This window comes from Rhinolophus hipposideros (assembly GCF_964194185.1).
Source record: "Rhinolophus hipposideros genome assembly, chromosome: 4".
Taxonomy (NCBI): domain Eukaryota; kingdom Metazoa; phylum Chordata; class Mammalia; order Chiroptera; family Rhinolophidae; genus Rhinolophus; species Rhinolophus hipposideros.
Window position 1 is genome coordinate 9,312,691 of NC_138050.1, and position 18,760 is coordinate 9,331,450.

Here is an 18,760-nt window from a genome sequence, read left to right on the forward strand (position 1 = left end):
GAGAGAGTGTCGGGAGGGTTTCTGGATTTCACAGCTCATTTCCTGCCTAGACATGGATAGACTTCAGTAACAATTCGTCCATTAATGAGCTGGATCAACCCGTGGGATCAGTATGGGAGAAAGAAGGCTCTGAGGCGAACAGAGAGGGGCCACTTACCTTGAAAACATTCACTAAATGTTGGAATAAGACTGGTAAAGCCAAAACCCAAAACGGGAAGTCCTATCTTGTAGCAGCATTTTGCTGCTGGTAGTGGAAGATAGATGAAGAGAACGTGCCTTGGTGCCTTTCATTTCCCAGATGCTGGTCCGGGAAGGATCAGGCCTCCTTTACCAGGAGATCTGCTAGTGACCCTAGGCTTACTGACCCTTTGGGGTGGGGTAGATAACAATTTCCTCCTTTAATTAACAGCTCAGGAGAAGCTAAGTAAATAGCCCATTGTTTGCTGTGACTGTAATCAGAAAAAGATTCCTATAAAGTTGCCAGGCAGCTAGTCTCCACTTTTTTTTTGTGTCTATGCTTAACATCCACCTACTTCCCAAACTGGTTCCCCTTCTTTAGACTGAAAGAGGGGGTTAGCTTAGACGTGGAGGGGTGAAAGCATTAGGAGCCAAACGTCTGCCTCTCAGAGTGGCTCTCCGAGGGACTCAAGCTGGTACCATATATAGGAAGGAGTGAAAATGGAGGGCGGTGGCCATTTCTTCTAGAAGAGCTGTTGGGGAGATGACCGAACTCTATGAGCCACCCACCATAAGCCCTGGAGAGACAGCCGAAATGTGTGGATCTGCCCAAGGAGCTTCTTATTGGAAGAGGGGAGACACATGAACAAGTAAAATTCAGCGTGACCTGTGCAACAGTAGGAGTGTGTACAAGTTTTGAAAGGACTTCAGGGGATGGCATCCCTTCCTTGGTGAGTATCAGAGCAGGAAGGCAGCCACAGGAGGCCAGGCCCAAGCGGGATCCTGGAGGTGATGTAGGAATATTTTTCCTATGAGTCCCCAAATGATGTAGATGATGTTGGATCTGCCGGCAGTTTCTGGGTGTGTGCCGGGTTCGTGTCTCGTGAGACCGAAGAATGGAAACACAGACCCAGGAGAGGCAAAGAGTATTAAAAAAAGAATAGTTTGAAAGCAAAGGGTCAGAGCTCCCAAGCGGGAGGGGGTGCCCCATGACTGAGGCAAAAGCTCTGACTTTTATACCTTCCCTTGTCTGTTTGGGGAAGGGGAGCTTTTTGAAGAAGGGAACTTGTTTGAAGAAGGGAACTGGCGCCTTCTAATGAAATTCGTCTACCAGGTTTGTTCTGCTTGCCCATCCTAAAGGAATTAGCAAAGTAACCCACTCTGATCTATCAGATCTGTTCCATTTGTCAGGCCAGAAGGAATTTTATGATTAACCTCAAGGCCTTGTTACGTTATGTCCTGGAGCGAAAGAGTGATTTCAAAACCTGGAGTTTTAGGATATGGCTGCCTTTGTTTATTCCACCAGGGACCTGCCTGTCTACCTAGGGACATGCTAGCTAACCTGTCTCAGAGGGATGGCCCTGTGTAGCAGGGCCTGTCTTGGCACTGAGTGTGATGTAGGTTGTGAGACCAAAATGGTGGAAGCTGGGCTGCAGAGGACCTGCAGGCCGTGGTGACGTGCTCGATTCCATTTTGTAGGCAAAGTCAGTCCAGGCATGCTGCGGCCAAATTGGCTTAGGCTCCCGCTCCCGTGGCAGAGGGACGAGTGGATTTGAAACCCGAGGCAGGGAGGTGATTTAGGAGACAGGATCCAGCCAAGAGATGGTGGGAAAGGAGAGGAGGCTGGGTGTGAAATTTTTCCTCAGGGTGACCGGTGGGTGCTAATGCCACAAACAGCCCCAGAAAATACAGCATGCAAGGGTGTGGGGCAGGCGTTCCGTGTTTGAGTTCATGATGGTCTGTCTGTCCGGTGGGTAGTGGAATGAGCAACATGAAGCCCAGAAGGTCGGTGCTGGCAGTAGAGATTGGACAAGGCACCACCAATGGTGGAGTTAAACCATGGGAGCGGAGCAGAGCCAGGCAGCGGGAGAAGCACCCTGAAAAATGCACAGGCAGAGAAAGATGGAGGAAGCCTGGGATGGAGAAGGGGGTGTGGGGGGGGGGGAGACGGCGGAGGCAGCAGAGCAGGGAGGAATTGTCAGCAGGGCAAAGCCTGCTGATGTCCCCGTGAGAGAGGAATAAAGGTATCTCGGTGGACTTAGGGATCAAGAGGGCAGGCTTTGGCATGGTGGAGGACAAACCGCTTAATTTAGTGACCTAATTTCCTGTTTGTTCTGCCTGCCGTGAGGAAACTGAGGCATGGTGAGAGTAGGAGTGGTGTTACCTCTGTTTAAGTGGGACCCCCTGGCACATACACACACACACACACACACACACACACAATCTGCTCTCATCACCTCTGAGAAACTGCTGGGTACATTTGTCCTCTTGATGCCGTTTTTAAGTTAGAGGTCAACGTTTGTGGACACTGACCTGGAAAAGTGAAGAATCAAATTACATGGCATTGAAAAAGATCTTGCACCATATTTTTCTCAGTGGCAGGTAGGCAGGCATGTGCGTGAGAGAGCGTAGAGGAGGGGATGGGTGGGCAATGGGTACTAAATCCTTATGCACACAAATGCCTAAAATTAAAGGAATTACACAGAACTTGGAAAGATCTAGTTAAATGATATCAGCTCTAATCGTGTGGAATCTGAATGAGGCCCGGATGGTTGTCTGCAGTTTTGTTGTCTTCCCTCCAAATTGACCCCAGGTCAGCAGAAAAGGCACAAACATCACTTTAAAGAAAGAAACCTGCCACCTGCTGTGGGGATTCCTTCCTGGAGACTCCACTTGAAAATGTGCTTGGCTTTCTCTCACTTGATTAAAAAGTAAGGGGGTGAGGTGAGGGGAAAGGAGCTAAGGTTTCTAAAGTATGTGGTGCTGGTGGGAGATGCTACCTGACTTAGTGTTGCTGCAGTTTTTGAAGTTCTTCCAAGACATCTTGTGCCTCGCTCTGTTCCACCCCTTCCTGCTGTTTTGCAGATATATCCACCAAGGAATTGTATGTCAGGAAGGCTGATTTTATCTAGTTTGCCCTGGAGTCCTGGTTGCAGCCTGCAGCCCTGGGGGTCAGTCAGGTAAGTGCATGAGGAAACAATTTCTTTAAATTCAATTTAAGGCATCCCAGTCCTAAAACAGTTTTTTTATTGTCAGTGTGTGACAATCCTGCACAGTTATTTGCAAAGTGGGCAGATGTCTGCAGAGTTTTTGGTAGGAAAGGAGTAACCGGGTTTCCAAAATTCATTCTTGAGGAAGAGACTAAACAGAAGGTAAAAAGCAGATTTTGAAATTCTTCTGCCAGAACTCAGCAAACTGGCTGAGAAGAGGCATGACACCATAGAACAACCGTAAGAATAAGGAGACCTTTCTAGAGAAGCTCCTAGATTATTTTACACAAGTTTTGATGTGTATATTTTTACATTTATGGCTATACTAATTTACACAGTAGTTTGTTTTAAAAGCCCCTCAGCATATGTTGAAGAAGAAATATCAAAAGTGCATAATGTATAGAGCACATGGAAAAAAGTATATTTAATGAAGGCAGTATAGAGATTTTTAGATTCGTAGACTGTCAAATCCGGAAAGGATGTTTGGGGGTTTATTAATACTTCATCCCTTGCACAAGAAAGCAGAGGCTCAGAGGTTTGGAGACCCAGTAAAGATTGCTCAGCGGGGTTCTGACAGGTCTTTATTAAATCTTACATATTTGGGGGAGTAAGAATCTCGAAGAGCAGAAATCCTTAACCTTGGCTGTGAATTAGGGACATCATGTCCTTGGGGAAAATTAACCAGGAGAGGTATGGAATTCCTTTTATCAAGAAATTCAGTAGTGGGGAAATGTAGGTCAAGCAAAGGAGAAACAACCCAGAAAAAGACATTAACTAACTAAAAATGTATTTTACTTGGGACTAACAAACAGTAACTCCAAGGTCTTTTGCGGTCTGTGTTCCTTTGTCCCTAACCACGTCTGTATGTCAGGTGTAAGAGATCACAGCAGCGTCCCAGGGCCTCTAACTCCATGAACTCAGCGTTCAGCAGAAGGATTGCAGCTCTCCTCTATGCATTCACACTGATTGTATCTATCTGTCCCAGGCAGGGGTGTTAGTTGGTTTTTAATATGTCACCTGAAGGGTTGCGTACCCAATGAGTCCTCTGGCTGTTGGGCTTATGGCAGACGTCCACAAACCTTCCTCATTTTGGATGAGTGCCCACACTGTCCATAGCAGAAACCTTGCATGAGTCAAGATGTAGGCTTAACTGGGGTTAAGGGAGACCCAAATAATGGTTGCTTAGGCAAGTTAATAATCGATTTCTCTCTCATGTCATAGATGGGCTGGTAGGTCAAGTCTGGTCTGTGGAGTCATCAGAGACCAGGATTTTTCTATCCTCAAAACGTTGCTCTCCTTCAAGGAGTTCAAGATGGCTCACCTACCCATGCACACTCCAGCCACAGGAAGGAAGAAGGGGCAAGGGAGGTTACACTCCTCCCCTATAAGGCCCACAAGTTGCAATGTCCCTTTTGCTCACTTCCCACTGGCCAAAATCTAGTTTCATGAAATATCTGGGCTGCAGGGGACGCTGGGAAATATAGTCTATTGTGGGTAGCCATATGCCAGCTAAAATTTCTATTACCATGGAAGGTGAGAAGGGGTCTTGGAGAAACTAGCAATCCTCACCGAAAGCACTGGCAAAGATTAGATTTAATACCGAGTCACCTCCCCAAGTCATGCTCTGCGCACAGCTGGAACCAGGATAACCAACCATTCCTCTCTCTCTCTCTCTGTCTCTCTCTGTCTCTCTGTCTCTGTCTCTCTCTCTCTCTCTCTGTCTCTCTCACTCTCTCTCTCTCTCTTTCTCTCCCTCCCTTTCTCCTTTCTCTCCCTCTCTCCTTCCCTCCTTCCCTCCCTCCCTTTGTCATTCATTTATATTTATACATTCAATCATTCAGCGTATACATGACTGTGATGTATTGAAAATAAAAGAGTGGGAAGATGCAGTCACTGTCTCCAAAAAGCTATAAACTTGTTTGGCGCCTGATAAGTGACCGTTAATCTATGTGCAGTTTAAAGAACAGATGGGTAGGAGTCGCAGTGATTCAGATGAGAAGAGAAGGGGAGGGAGGATAGGGAAGATGGGAGATAGAGAGGGGTCCTAGCTCTAATGCATTTTGGGGAGACACCAGACATAGAAGTTAAAAGTCCAGTGTGTGAATTTGTTGAACTCATGAACCTGAATCCAATCCATGGCTCTGTGAGAAGCACAAATGTAATGTTTTTTTTTTTATTTTTTAAAGTAACACAGTAATAGAAATTCTGCATTCCTTGTGCAAACCTTCATGTCCCTGTTCCAAATTTTTCTTATTAGAGAAAGTGCTACAACTTATTTCACCGCTTATTTGGGTGCCAAGTATATTCAGTTATTCAAAATCAATTGTTAAAGGTTGTCTACACGCTAGGCATGACAAATAAGCAAGCTAGCTACAATCTCTGCCTATATCAAGTATGCAAAACTGGTGAAAGAGTTAGAGAAGAATAAATGTTTGCTTTTATCTTAACTCTTCTATAGCTGGAGAATAAAATGGAATTTATCGCAGTGTGACACCTTTATGATCTTGTGATCATTTTATTATTGGAATACCTGTAACATTTTGAAAAAATTAAAAAGGAAAAAATATAGACCTTTTAACAGAGGTTGGTTTGCGTAATTTGGATATGACTACTACCAGTCACTTTTGAGTTAAAACAAAAGAGGCTGGTGTAGGTTATTTATGGAACTTGGCTCTAAGAAAACTCAGCTCAGTTTCCTGAAATGGCGTAAGTTTGTGCCTTCAAAGGGAAACATCTGTATTTCCTTTTCCAAAAATACTCTATTTGCCTCAAGCCCTGTGACATTTAGAGGCTCCCATAAGATGGCGATATAATCCTTTAGATGAGAGTCTGGTTTTAAAATATACAGACAGTACCCAAAAAATGTATACACATTTTAAGAAAGGAAAAAACTATGTTAAAATTGTAATACTCTATAGGTACCGATAACAAAAGATGAATACAAGTCATGTGTACACATTTTTTGGCACCCCCGGGATATATATATCTAGAAATATTTTTATAGACACTGTAAAAAAGCATTTTTTAAAAAGGAAGACCTCCCATAATCCCACCATTCCAAAGCAACTGTCTTCAGTTGGGTCCATTTGTTTCCAATTTTTGCCAATATGCATATATAATTACACAGGTCCATTCACAATGTGCCTGGTATTTTAGTCTATTTTTTAAAAATTCAACGCAACATACGTCTTTTCCATACTTCTACATGACCTTCCTTTATAATGATTTCGGTGGTTACATAATATTCCACTTACTAAACCACTATTGTCACACATGACATAGTATGCACTTTTTCACTATTCTAGGTAATACCGAGGTTAATGCCATTGGCACACAAACTTCGGGTTACTGAGATGAACTTCAGGGATGAGGCTACTGGGTCTTAGATACAAACGTCTTTTCTCTTGAACTTTCCTAAGGGCTGTGCAGACTTCCACTGCCTTCAGCAGAGGCTGTGGCCTCTGACCAGTTGCACTAGCCTTATGTCATAATGTTTTTAAATCCTAAGGTATCTACCACGATGTATTCATTCCCCTGAATGCATATTGATTCATCCTGCTATTCCAGGCTTCATATTGTGTAGTGGGAATCCAATAATGAAGAAAGTACAGTCAGAAGGGAAGCCAGATTTTCAGTTGTACACTCACACAAACAGTGTAAACCACTCCCCACACCACGGTGCTGTGAAGGAGCGGGACGGGGTGCTGTTCTTCATGGGGAGATTTGACCTGGTCAGGGGAGCCCTATACACGCTGAGTGTTCACACCATGCCGGGGTCTCGCCTAGAACACTTCGTCTGATCAACTCCTCTCCTTCAGGTCTCAACCCCCACCTCACCCACCAGCGTTGTCTTGGCTCCTGACGAGGTTGGAAAGCAAAGCACTAACTTGAAAGGGGGACTTGAAAGGGTACTTCGCAGATTGTGTGCCCTTTGGGGTGTGTGCACGGGGGCCCTGTTCACAGCAGCCCCCCCATGAGAACAAAGCCTTAACTCAAAAAATACATCCAATCGTAGTAGGACTGCTTGGAATGCTTTAAATTTAATATTTTATTGGGGTAAGATACACACAACAAAATTGACCATTTTAATCACCTTTAAGTGTACAGGTCAGTGGCATTAAATACATCCGCACAGTTGTACAGCCATCTCTAGAACTTTTTCATTTTTCCAAAGTGAAACCCTGTCCCCATTAAACACAAACTCCACATTCCCTCTCCCCAGGCCCTGGCACCCACCAGTCTACTCTCTGTGTCTAGGAATTTCATTCCTCTAGGTATCTCATATTAGTGGAATCGTACACTATTTGCCCTTTTGTGCCTGGCTAACTTTGTGGAGCACAATGTCTTCAAGGTTTATCCATGTTATAGCACGTGTGGGAATTTCCTTCCTTGTTAGGGCTGAATAATATTTCGTACTATGGAAATACCACATTTTGTTTATCCACTCACGTGTCAATGGGCATGTGGGTTGCTTCCACCTTTTGGCTACTGGGAATAATGCTGCTACGAACATGAGTGCCCAAGTTCTCTTTGAGGCCCTGTTTTCAGTTCTTCCGCGTATGTACCCAGAAGAGGGATTGCTGGATCCAATGCTAATTCTATGTTTGCTTTACAATTTATAATGTGCTTTTGTGCACATGGTGATCAAATCTGGTTTATACAGCAGCCCTGGGAGAAAAGTGGTTTGCTCGAAGTGAAATGGTAGATGGAAGTATCCTGACTTGGAACTAGGCTTTCTCCTTGATTGCTTTCCATGAAAAGTGGTCCCAATCCCATGTCCCTTCCAAGGACAATGTTCTTCTGATGGTTAGCAGTCTGGTCTGCTGCCAGCTTCTACCCTGTGACCCACCCTGACCATTCTGCCCAGATCTCACCCGGGATGGGTCCATTTCCCTCTGTAAGGAACAGAGGCTGGTCCGTGGCCTCAGAGACAAAGGTTTTCCCTTTTGGTCTATGTTTTTCTCTTTCAGTTCAGCTCTTGTCATCTGAACCATGAGGATCTGGTGGCTCCTGATTGTCACTGGAGTCTGTATAGGGAGCGTGAACTCACAGGACACGTGCAGGCAAGGGCACCCTGGTGTCCCTGGGAATCCTGGTCACAATGGTTTGCCTGGAAGAGATGGACGAGATGGAGCAAAGGGTGACAAAGGGGAAGCAGGTACTCACTACCTGGTGACCTTCAGCTGCCCTTCCATGTATTTCTCCATCCTTTTACCTCATTCATTCATTCATTCATTCATTCATCACCTGTGTGGTTATCACCTACCCACTCATCCCTCCTTCATCCATCCACCCATCACTCAGCAAACACTTATGCCATGTTCTGGGCCAGGAGCCAGGGTACAGCACAGGATGAGACCGACAGGACTTCCGTCCTCAGATTTTCTCATCTACTGTTGTTAGCCATCATTTCTGCTACTACAGTGCCACCTTCAGGTGTATATTATGTCATAGCTCTTCCTGCCTCAGGCGGCAGCTTTGATGGATCTTTGGTACATGTGGCCTGTGGAGAGATCCGATTGCTAAGTGTTTGGCACAGAACACCCAGCTTCAGTGCAGGTGAGCATTAACGCGTCGCCATGCTGTTGACCCGGAGTGACGGAATATGAAAATGGACGATAACCTGAAGCCATACAATTGCTCATCGGGGATCTATGCATTATGTTGGGACCTGCCCCCAGGGTTCGAGGATTTGAGGACAGAATCCAGCCCAAGGAAAGGAGGCTTGCAAAAGACTGGATATGGGAGTAATTTTCAAACACCAGCCGATAGGCTCGATTTTTTAATGGGGTTCTTGAACCCTGGTCTGACTGTAAGCAGAACGATATATCTGAGTGCAGGAAGAAAACATCAGGACTTCTACTGATATTTTTTCTATTATTAGGGAATATTGGGGAACAGTATGCTTTTCCAGAGCTCATCAGCTCCAAGTCATTGTCCTTCAGTCTAGTTGTGGAGGGCGCAGCTCAGCTCCAAGTCAGTCGCTGTTTCAATCTTTAGTGGCAGGGGGCGCAGCCCACCATCCCATGTGAGAATTGAACCGACAACTTTGTTATTAAGAGCTCACGCTCTAACCAACAGAGCCATCAGGCCACCCCTCTTCTGATATTTTAAAAGATAAATTTAGGTGAAGAAAATAACGGACTTAAAAATATTTAATACAGACATAACTCACTTTATTGCGCTTCACAGATGTGTGTTTTACAAATTGAATGCAAGAGCCTCTACCAGAAAAAAGATGACAACTTGCTTTTTTGTGATACTCGCTTTCTTGCGTTGGTCTGGAAGCGAATCTGCGATATCGCTGAGGGATGCCTGTAGGTGCATTGGTATGGGTGACCTCACTTTGTCCCTTTGCAGATGGACATGTGTCATTGGAGGCCTGACATGTGTCCTGTGGGAAGAGTGGGAGTCCCCAGTGTGAACAGGTTGGGTCGAGCTCTCACATGGTCATTGGTTGCACACTCACACTTTCAGTGTCCTGTCGTGTATTGCAGACACCTGTGCCCAGGCCAAGGGATTTTCAAATTATGCTATTGAACTATCACAAACAGATGTGTGCCTAAAATAGTCCTGCAAAGAGACTAAGATTGAAGGTGAACTCGATAATACAAGCATTAAAGACTCATGTGAAAATAGCAGGGCTGACGTTTCTAGTCTCAGTGTAAACTCTTCAACAGCACTTTATTAGGAAAAAATACAATGATGAAGTCAGATCTGACAGGACGTCTGTCAAAAACCTAGAAGTTATTAAGACTTTGGGCATATGAATTTACATTCATTAAAGTGAAACTCTTCCTAACTCTAAATTGTACCATAAGATAGCAGTTATTAATAGAAAGAAGCACCCCAATTAATAAGATATTTCAGGACTTTCTGAAATGTGAACACAAACCACTGTCATTTTTTTTCTCAGCAATACATTACTAAGTAGTAGAAAAACTTCATCGAGCTTAATGATAAGCGTTTAGAAGCCTCTTTTGATATTTATTAATCGTATCAGAAGATTAGATATCCCTCTGGCTCCATAAAAAAATAATTGAAAAATAATACTCAGAAGGCAATTCCAGGATGGACTAGAAGCCTTGTTAAGATTTGGAAAAGCAAGTATTAGGACAAATTACTTCCTACAGGAAGTCTGCTGTAGAGATGAATGGAAGTCTATGTGTTGCTGTTTTCACGCTCATGGCATTGGGTCGGCTAGCATGTTTATGGGGTGGGCTGGAGGAGGGGAGTTTCACCAGGAAGCAAGGTCATTTCTCTCCTACTGAATGACATCTCTAGTAAGTCTACACCACCTTCAGGCAGTAGACCTGTCTGATATCTGAGTTGTAAAAAGCCCAGTCTAAGTTCATGGCAAAACCACAGTCTTTTTTTTTTTTTTAAAGTGTGTTTTTTTAGGACCCATCAGCTCCAAGTCAAGTAGTTCTTTCAATCTAGTTGTGGAGGGTGCAGCTCACAGTGGCCCATGTGGGGATCGAACCAGCACCTTATTGTTAAAAGCTCGCGCTCTAACAACTGAGCTAACCGGCCACCCCGAAACACCTCACACTTAATGAAATTCTTTCTTCTGTTCTCCTATTGGGACCATTGTGTGTGTGTGTGTGTGTGTGTGTGTGTGTGTGTGTGTGTGTGTACACGCAAGCACACACACACGCTCAGGCTACACCTGTGTCTTCATGATTCCTCCACCTTTCACTTCCAGTGCAAGGACCTCAGTGCAAGGACCACTTTCAATTTCAGAGATGGGACTGGGCAGGGAGAAGAGGTGCAAAAAGGTATTACTTAGTTGGGGCTATTAAAATCTGGCATTGGTGTCCTCTGAAAAAGATAACCCAATGCTGGCTTTGCTCTTGTGAGATTATTTTGCGGGTTCTTTGTGGACCCCCTATGCCCCATTCCTTGAAGCGGGCAGTATACTCATTGCCCCCACTTTTTTCTCGCACCCTCTTGCTGCCAGGGTCCCCTTGTCTCAGCAGCAGTTTTCTTGGGCAGGCCCTTCTAAAACATCTCAAACCTGGCTCCTCTGGGGGCACCCCCTCGCCTGCGCAGAACCCGGCGCCTGTGCCCTGCGGGATCCTGAAGCAGTGCCCCGTGCCACTGTGCTCTTTGCCATTTAGGCGGCTTCAGTTGGCTTCTTATTTAGACTCTCGTAGCGGAAAGCCGGGCATCCGTCATGACCTCCAACTCCCAGGGTCACATTCTATCTTTCTTTAAAAGTTTCTGAGCAGCCTGTGCTTCATTCCCAAGGGGCCAGTTCTGCAGCTCAGCACTTCCGGCCAACGGAGCCTGGTGGGGCGAGGGCACAGTCTCGACTCGGGTGCCCATCCACTCTCTGACTCAGGAGTGGGTGTGCGTGTTTTATTTCCAAACATGGGGGTTCACTTTACAATTTTTTTATTTAAAAATATTATATATACACAAACGGTGATGATAGATACATAGACTGATAAAAATACATAAAGACAAGTGCTCACACACATATATCCAACAGCAAATGTCTCTACTTCTCTCCTATTGAATCTCTCTCCTTCTTCCTCAATGGAATCCATTCTTTTGAGTTTTCCGTACTTCTTCAAAATATGTATATATATGTATATGTTTTGTACATTGTTTATATGTATTATATGTACATGTTTCCTAGCGGTGTCGTCAATCATACGTCTCACACTAAAAATTAACTTCGTCTTTATCTTACCCTCTTCAAAAGTGTTTGTGTGTACGTTTTCTAAGGAACACATTTTTAGAACATCACCTGTATGTACTTTATAAATACATAAATATACACTGATTAGAGTACATAGTCATTCTTTGTTACTTGAAGGTGCATGGTCATGAAAGCTAGGAGGCCAGTGTTCTAGAGAATGGAAGAATTGATAATTAAGCAGGGAAACCAAAAAGAAAGAAGAGGAAGAAGACATACACTCCTGAAGGGGCCAGTGAGGTCACTAGTGAAAAGGGAAGGAAAAGGAGGAGGCACCTATAGGGACGACTGCTGCTCAGAGACTCCCCAGAACCCAGGGCCTGCCTGGGGTCCCAGGAGACCAGACAACACTGATATAAATCTTCCCGTGTAAGTCCTTTGTTAGACCTGGAAATTGGCCCAGCCCGCCCCGTCACCGCACAGCTGGGTCCGTGGTGCCGAAGCATGGGGTGTCTGCGCTATGGGGGAAGCCAGAGTGTGGAGCCATCCATGTCGTAGCGAGCTCTTCTCCTGCCATGGCTGGAGCCACTTCCGTCCTGCTGGCTTTCAACATGAAGTTGGCGCTCGGGGCAGCCTGTTCTGAGCATCAGGACTCATGTGTGGTCGGCAAAACCCTACTCACCTCACATTCCCAGTGGGGTCTGCCATGCCAACTTGATCAGTGACATTTACCACCACCCCAAGGCTTTATTTAGGGAGATCCTTCCAGAACGCTCCTTTCCATCCCAAATCATGTCGTGTAACCACAGTCATCTGTGTTTTCATAGTAAGCTAGTAAAACTTCCACACCGCTGTTTGCAAGAGTGATAGAAAGGAGCAGAAGTGAGAAAACCACGCAGCACCTCCAACGTCCAGTCACGTCCTGAGCTCTCCGCACACGAGAAAACGCAATGGTGATCTTCTATGCCCTCCTTGTCCTGCCTTCTAGGAGCTGGGTGCTTGGGAAGCCCGCCCCACTCACTTCATAATTCACTTCTTTTACAGAGCTCGGCACCCTTGCTGCTCGCTCACATCTGCCGCTCTCCACTGCCCTTCTGTGGGGAGAGTGTGTGTGTCAGGCCTGGGACCACTCCAAGGACTCTCCAGCCTACATCACTGATTGAGACCCAAGTCTAGGGAAATCGGGATTTCAACTCTTGTCTGTTTTCTTCTTTCCCACATAGGAGAACCAGGACACCCTGGTGGTCCAGGGAAGGATGGCATGAATGGAGAGAAAGGAGAACAAGGTCAGAAACTGTGTTGCATTTTCCATGCTCTAACACTGAAACTTTCAATGTCTTAGCAATCATTATGAATTGCTTCCCAAGTACAAGTCCTGCACTTGGAGCGGGCCAGTGATGATAAAGGGAACATAGTTCTTGATCTCCAGAAGCTCATGATTCAGTGCAGAGGTCAGCATTTTTTTTCTATAAAGGGCCAGATAGAAAATATTTTCAGCTTTGCAGGCCACACAGTTACTCAACTCTGCCATTGTAACAAAAAGCCGCCATGGACGCACAGAAATAAGTGGGGCTGTGTTCCAGGGAATCTCTTGGTAAAAACATAAATCTGAATTTTATATAATTGTCATGTATTGAGAAATATTATGTGTGACCTCTTAAAAATGTAAACCATTCTTATCTTGTGGGCCAGACAGAAACAGATAGGAGGCTGGATTTGGCCCGTGGGTCATCGTTTCCTGAAGTCTGAGCTAGTGTATGAGCTTTGAGGAATGACACTGAATTTTGACTCCATGCATCTGGCAGCACTCCATAGAGAAGGCAACCCTTGAATTTCAAGGGCCCTGAAGGGTAGGGAGGACTCTTGGCAGTTGTGACCAATGAAGAGGGACAATGGCTATAACTGCAAAATCATATAATGTTCACTTCATGGTTGGTTGTTCTAAGTGCTTTTCATGAATTGACTCAATACAACAGCCTATAAGTGAACTAATGTTATTATCCCAATATTGTGGAGGAAGAAACAGAGGTGTTGGTGTCTAGTCAGCTTGCCTCACATCCCACTGTGCGTAAGTGGTGGAAAAGGGATTGAATTCTGCTGTTTAAGTGCGGAGTCCGTGCTCATAACCACTGCCATCCAGTCAATGTGGGGGAAATGGGGAAGCGCTGAGCAGATATGCAGAATGACGAACAGTGGCATAGAGTTGGCATGATGGACAGACTGGGCCAGACAGTAGGGAGCAATGAATACCACACTGAAGACTTTATTTTGTGTTCGATCCCATGAGGTGCTTTTTGGGAGGTGTCACATAATTGAGTGTCAGTCTACTAAAAGTAGCCTGAATTAATCTGCCCTTTGCCATTGTCCCCTATTCCAAAGATGTGTTCCCTCAAGGATCGGCATTGTTTAGTCGCGAAATAATAGTAGACTTAGATGGTAAAGAGTTATCATTTCTAATGTGAGCCCCAACACTAGTAGACAGAAGTCAAAGGTGTTTGGCATGTGCACACACATAATTTAGGAGTGAATCTTCAAACCCTGAGCACATCCTGAATCTGGGCACTGCTTCTCGCATTTGTATGTTTGATAACAGAAAACCAAAGTTGTTTTTCACAAGGTAATGGTTCACACATCATCTCTCCTTTGTTCTCTTTCTTCACTTAGGCGCTGATGGAAAAGTTGAAGCAAAAGGCATCAAAGGAAATCAAGGTTCAAGAGGGCCACCGGGGAAACATGGCCCAAAGGGATTTGTTGGCCCCATGGGGGAGAAAGGGCTCCAGGGAGAGACTGGTCCTCAGGGCCCAAAGGGGGATAAAGGTGATGTGGGTCCCAGTGGTCCACAAGGGCTGAAGGGCAACATGGGATCTTTGGGCCCAACTGGTTTAACTGGCCCCATGGGCCCCATTGGAAAGCCTGGTCCCAAGGGAGATGCTGGGCCCTTGGGGCCCCAGGGTGAGCCAGGAGTCCGGGGAATGAGAGGCTGGAAAGGAGATCGGGGAGAAAAAGGGAAAATTGGTGAGACTCCAGTCTTGCCCAAAAGTGCCTTCACTGTGGGTCTCACTGTGCTGAGTAAGTTTCCTTCCTCAGATGTGCCCATTAGATTTGACAGGATCTTGTATAATGAATTCAACCATTATGATGTGGCCACGGGGAAATTCACCTGCCACATTGCCGGGGTCTATTACTTCACCTACCATATCACTGTGTTCTCCAGGAATGTGCAGGTATCTTTGGTTAAAAATGGGGTAAAAATACTGCACACCAAGGACGGCTACATGAGCTCTGAGGACCAGGCCTCTGGTGGCATCGTATTACCCCTGAAGCTTGGGGACGAGGTGTGGATGCAGGTGATTGGGGGGGAGAGGTTTAATGGCTTGTTTGCAGATGAGGATGATGACACAACTTTCACTGGCTTCCTTCTGTTCAGCAGCTAATGATGGAGAGGTGTTAATAAGCCTGCCTCACCATCCAGCTAATTAGCTTGGTAAAGACATGATTAGATGATTTTTTTTCTATATTAATTACTCTCATTATTGTAATAATCATAAAAAAGTGAAAATACGGAAGTTATTCCTAAAACCGATTCTATGTTACTTCTTGTCTAAGAGTAAACTTTTAAATTCTTGCATTATTTATTATACTCCTAATTTATTTAATATTTTCATCATTCCCATTGTCTGAAAAATCCTTTGCATGTGCAGTTCTTGTGGGAAGAGTGTTTTGATATCATTTAATCCTCGAAGGAGCCATGTAATGATTTATCTCTCAGATGCATTTCTGAGGACATTAGGGAGAAAGAAATGGAAAATGTTTTTGTTTTTGTTTTTGTCTTCCAGTTAGTGACTATTAAGGGTTTTAAGCTGGTGACAAGGAGACACCAAAGTGGCAGAATGCTTCACTCATATTCTTGTTTTAAAAATTTATTGGAGTGACAATTGTCAGTAAAATTACATAGATTTCAGATGTACAATTCTGTATTATATCATCTATAAATCCCATTGTGTGTTCACCACCCAGAGTCAGTTCTCCTTCCATCACCATATATTTGATCCTTCACTCATATTCTAATCTAGGTTTTAATTGCAATTCCATTCAACAAATAGTTGTCTAGTAAACCATTTGCCAAACTCGAATCTATATTCGTTTCCTAGGATTTCCATAACAAAGTATCACAAAAACAATAGAAACTTATTCTCACAATTCTGGAGACTAGAAGTCAAGGTGTTGGCAGCGTCAGGTTCCTTCCAAAGCCTCTGGGGGAGGATCCTTCCCTGCTGTTCCCAGTGTCTAGTAGTCCCGGACATTCCTTGGCTTCAGCAGCGTCACTGCAAGGTTTACCTCTGACTTCACATGGCCGTCTTCCCTCTGTCTGTGTACAAATCCCCCTCTTCTGATAAGGACACCAATTATATTGGATTACAGTGGGCTTAAGTATGACATCATCTTAACCTGATAATATCTGAGAAGACCGTATTTCCAAAAAAGGTCCCATTCACAGATACCAAGGGTTAGGACTTCAATGTATCTTTTTGGGAGATACAATTCAACCCATAACAGTTTGCTTCCTGATTCCCCCAAATGCAAATGCTTCCCGCATACAAAATACATTCACCCCATCCCAACATCCACAAACATCTTAACAAATTTCAGCATCAACTCTAAGTTCAAAAATCTCATCTAAATATCATCAACTCAAAGTCCCAACTCTCATGACCTATGTCATTTAAATCAGTTTTAGGGGAGTCTATTGTGTGACTGAACATCCTGGGGCAAAATTCTTCATCTGTGAATTTGTGAAACCAGACAGCAAGTTACCAGCTTCCAAAAACAATGGTGACACAGGCACAGGATAGACATTCTCTTTCCAAAAGGGAGAAGTGGGAAGGAAAAAAGGGATCATGGGTTCCAAACAAGTGTGAAACCCAGCAGGGCAAATCCCACTGGATTTTTTTCACTATTTACCTTCTAAAATTTTACATGAGCTCCACAAGAGACAAAGGTTTCTAGACACTGGACAGAGACACCAAAAAGAGTTATCGTTTGAAGTGGACAATAGGGATGAATTTACTAAGATAGTGGAGTGAAAGGGAAGCTGGCCCTTCAGGCCTTCAGCCGACATTTCTTGTTCAGACGATGACCACCCACTTCCCTTTGTTATGATGAAAGTATCCTAATGTCCACTCTCAGGCGGGCCTTTCAGGTGAAGACTACACTGAGGGTGGACGTGGGACTCCGGTGAGGCTAATCAAAACAGCGCCTCCTTCTGGCCATGGTGAAGATTGGCAAGATGGCACTTGATCCCGTCAGAGCCAATGAGATGATGCCATCTAACACTTTAGAAGACCCCTTGAAAAAAAAGGCAAGATCTTTTTCAACTGAAGTTAACACTTCAGCTGGCAGCCATTTTGCTAATCTATAGAGCTCATGTCTCCAGTCAAACAGCTGGAGAGAACCCAGTCCTGACGACATTGTTTACAGCCCTAACTCCAGCTGTTCCTGAAGGCACAATAGCACTGGGCTATTTTGTTGTGTGAGCCAACAGATTCTGTTTGCTTAAACCAGCTGGATGCAGGTTTTCGTTTTGTTTTGTTTTGTTTGTTGCTGTTACCACCACTGTCTCCTAAAGAAGTTGTAAGTGATTTGTGGTCCAAGGAGAGGGGCAGCATGATTATAGTGGAACAGCCCAAGACAGAACTGAGATATATGGGTTGTTGTTCCAGCCATGACAAAGGAATTTGAATTGGGTGCCTTATTTAGCCTTTCTGTGCCCCAGTCTCCTATTGTGCAATAGTGGTTGAACTTAACAGTTTCGTACGGTTTCAATTCTTAGAAGTTAGCTCAAATTTTTCTATTAGTAGAGAGAAACTAATAAAAAAGCAAAAGGACGCAAGCTCAGTGCATATTCAAGCTACAGCATTTTCCGAACCGCAGCCTGAGATGTGTTCTTTGACAGGATATGCCACTTGAATTTGGGATGCATGTTTTTGTTTTGTTTTGTTTTGTTTGTTGCCGTTAGTACCACTTTCTCCTAAAAGAATCTATCCATACTCTATCCTATCCATACTCCAACCAGTCAATGTGGTTATGGTGATAGCCTCATTTTTGGAGGAAGGGGGAGTTTTCTGAATTATGAGCGGGCAGCACAGATGTCAATAAAACATTGAAAAATACTTTCCCATTAGGGAAAATTTTTAGAAATATACAGAAATAATTTCTATTTATAGGTATTTTATTGGCCTTCCTTAATACTATACCAGGGGTGCCAAAAAATGCATACAAGTGGACATTTTGGTCAACATTGCTCAAGCAGTATTTCGTCATAATCAGAAGTGTCTGGACGCTGATGGTAACCACTTTGAGCACCTCTTGTAATTGCAGAGGTCAAATGTGAGTTGTATTCATCTTTTGTTATCGGTATATATCAAGTATTACAATTTTAATACAGTTTTCGTTTTTTAAAATGTGTACACATTTTTTTGGCATCCTCTGTATATTTCTTCTATAACAAGAGCCAGGACTATGGTGAAGCAGGTGAGGCACCTAGGGGGCAAAATTTAAGGAGGTACTTACTCTCAGGTGCTGACACTGCATGCACATGACCCAGTAGTGAATGCCTCCTTAAATGTTACACTCCAGGTCTGGAGCTTGCTTCCTGCTCTACTTCTGCCCAGCTACGGAATGTCTGATCATTTTACTTACTTATTTAGCCAGAATGTTCTATTTTTTGGCTTTTTTTTTTATTTGTAATAACCCAAGCTGTTTTTCCCCCACGTAAAGTCTAGTTTCGTTTGGATTCAACAGGGGAAAACAAGTGCTGACTTCCTGCTAGTTAAGAGCACAAGTTTATAGGCTGAAATAAGCATAATGAAAAAAAAGCATAATTTATGACCAGGACATAGGATACAAGTTTTTATAAAATAATTTTTTGTAGGACAAATATAGAATATGA

At 44.2% G+C, this 18,760-nt stretch overlaps 1 protein-coding gene across 2 annotated transcripts; it reads left to right on the forward strand.

The window, feature by feature from the left end:
* Nucleotides 1–451: 451 nt before the first annotated feature.
* Nucleotides 452–18,277, forward strand: C1QTNF9 (C1q and TNF related 9). Of its 2 annotated transcripts, none has more exons than XM_081047025.1 (5): nt 452–908; nt 3,043–3,137; nt 8,138–8,325; nt 13,035–13,097; nt 14,476–18,277. In XM_081047025.1, exons 3-5 carry the CDS (start codon nt 8,160–8,162, stop codon nt 15,243–15,245), a joined length of 999 nt encoding a protein of 332 aa, XP_080903151.1. In that variant the 5' UTR covers nt 452–908; nt 3,043–3,137; nt 8,138–8,159; the 3' UTR covers nt 15,246–18,277. The 2 variants fall into 2 exon arrangements, with proteins under 2 accessions (XP_080903151.1, XP_080903152.1); XM_081047026.1 differs by lacking the exon at nt 452–908 and adding an exon at nt 1,118–1,291.
* Nucleotides 18,278–18,760: the final 483 nt, after the last annotated feature.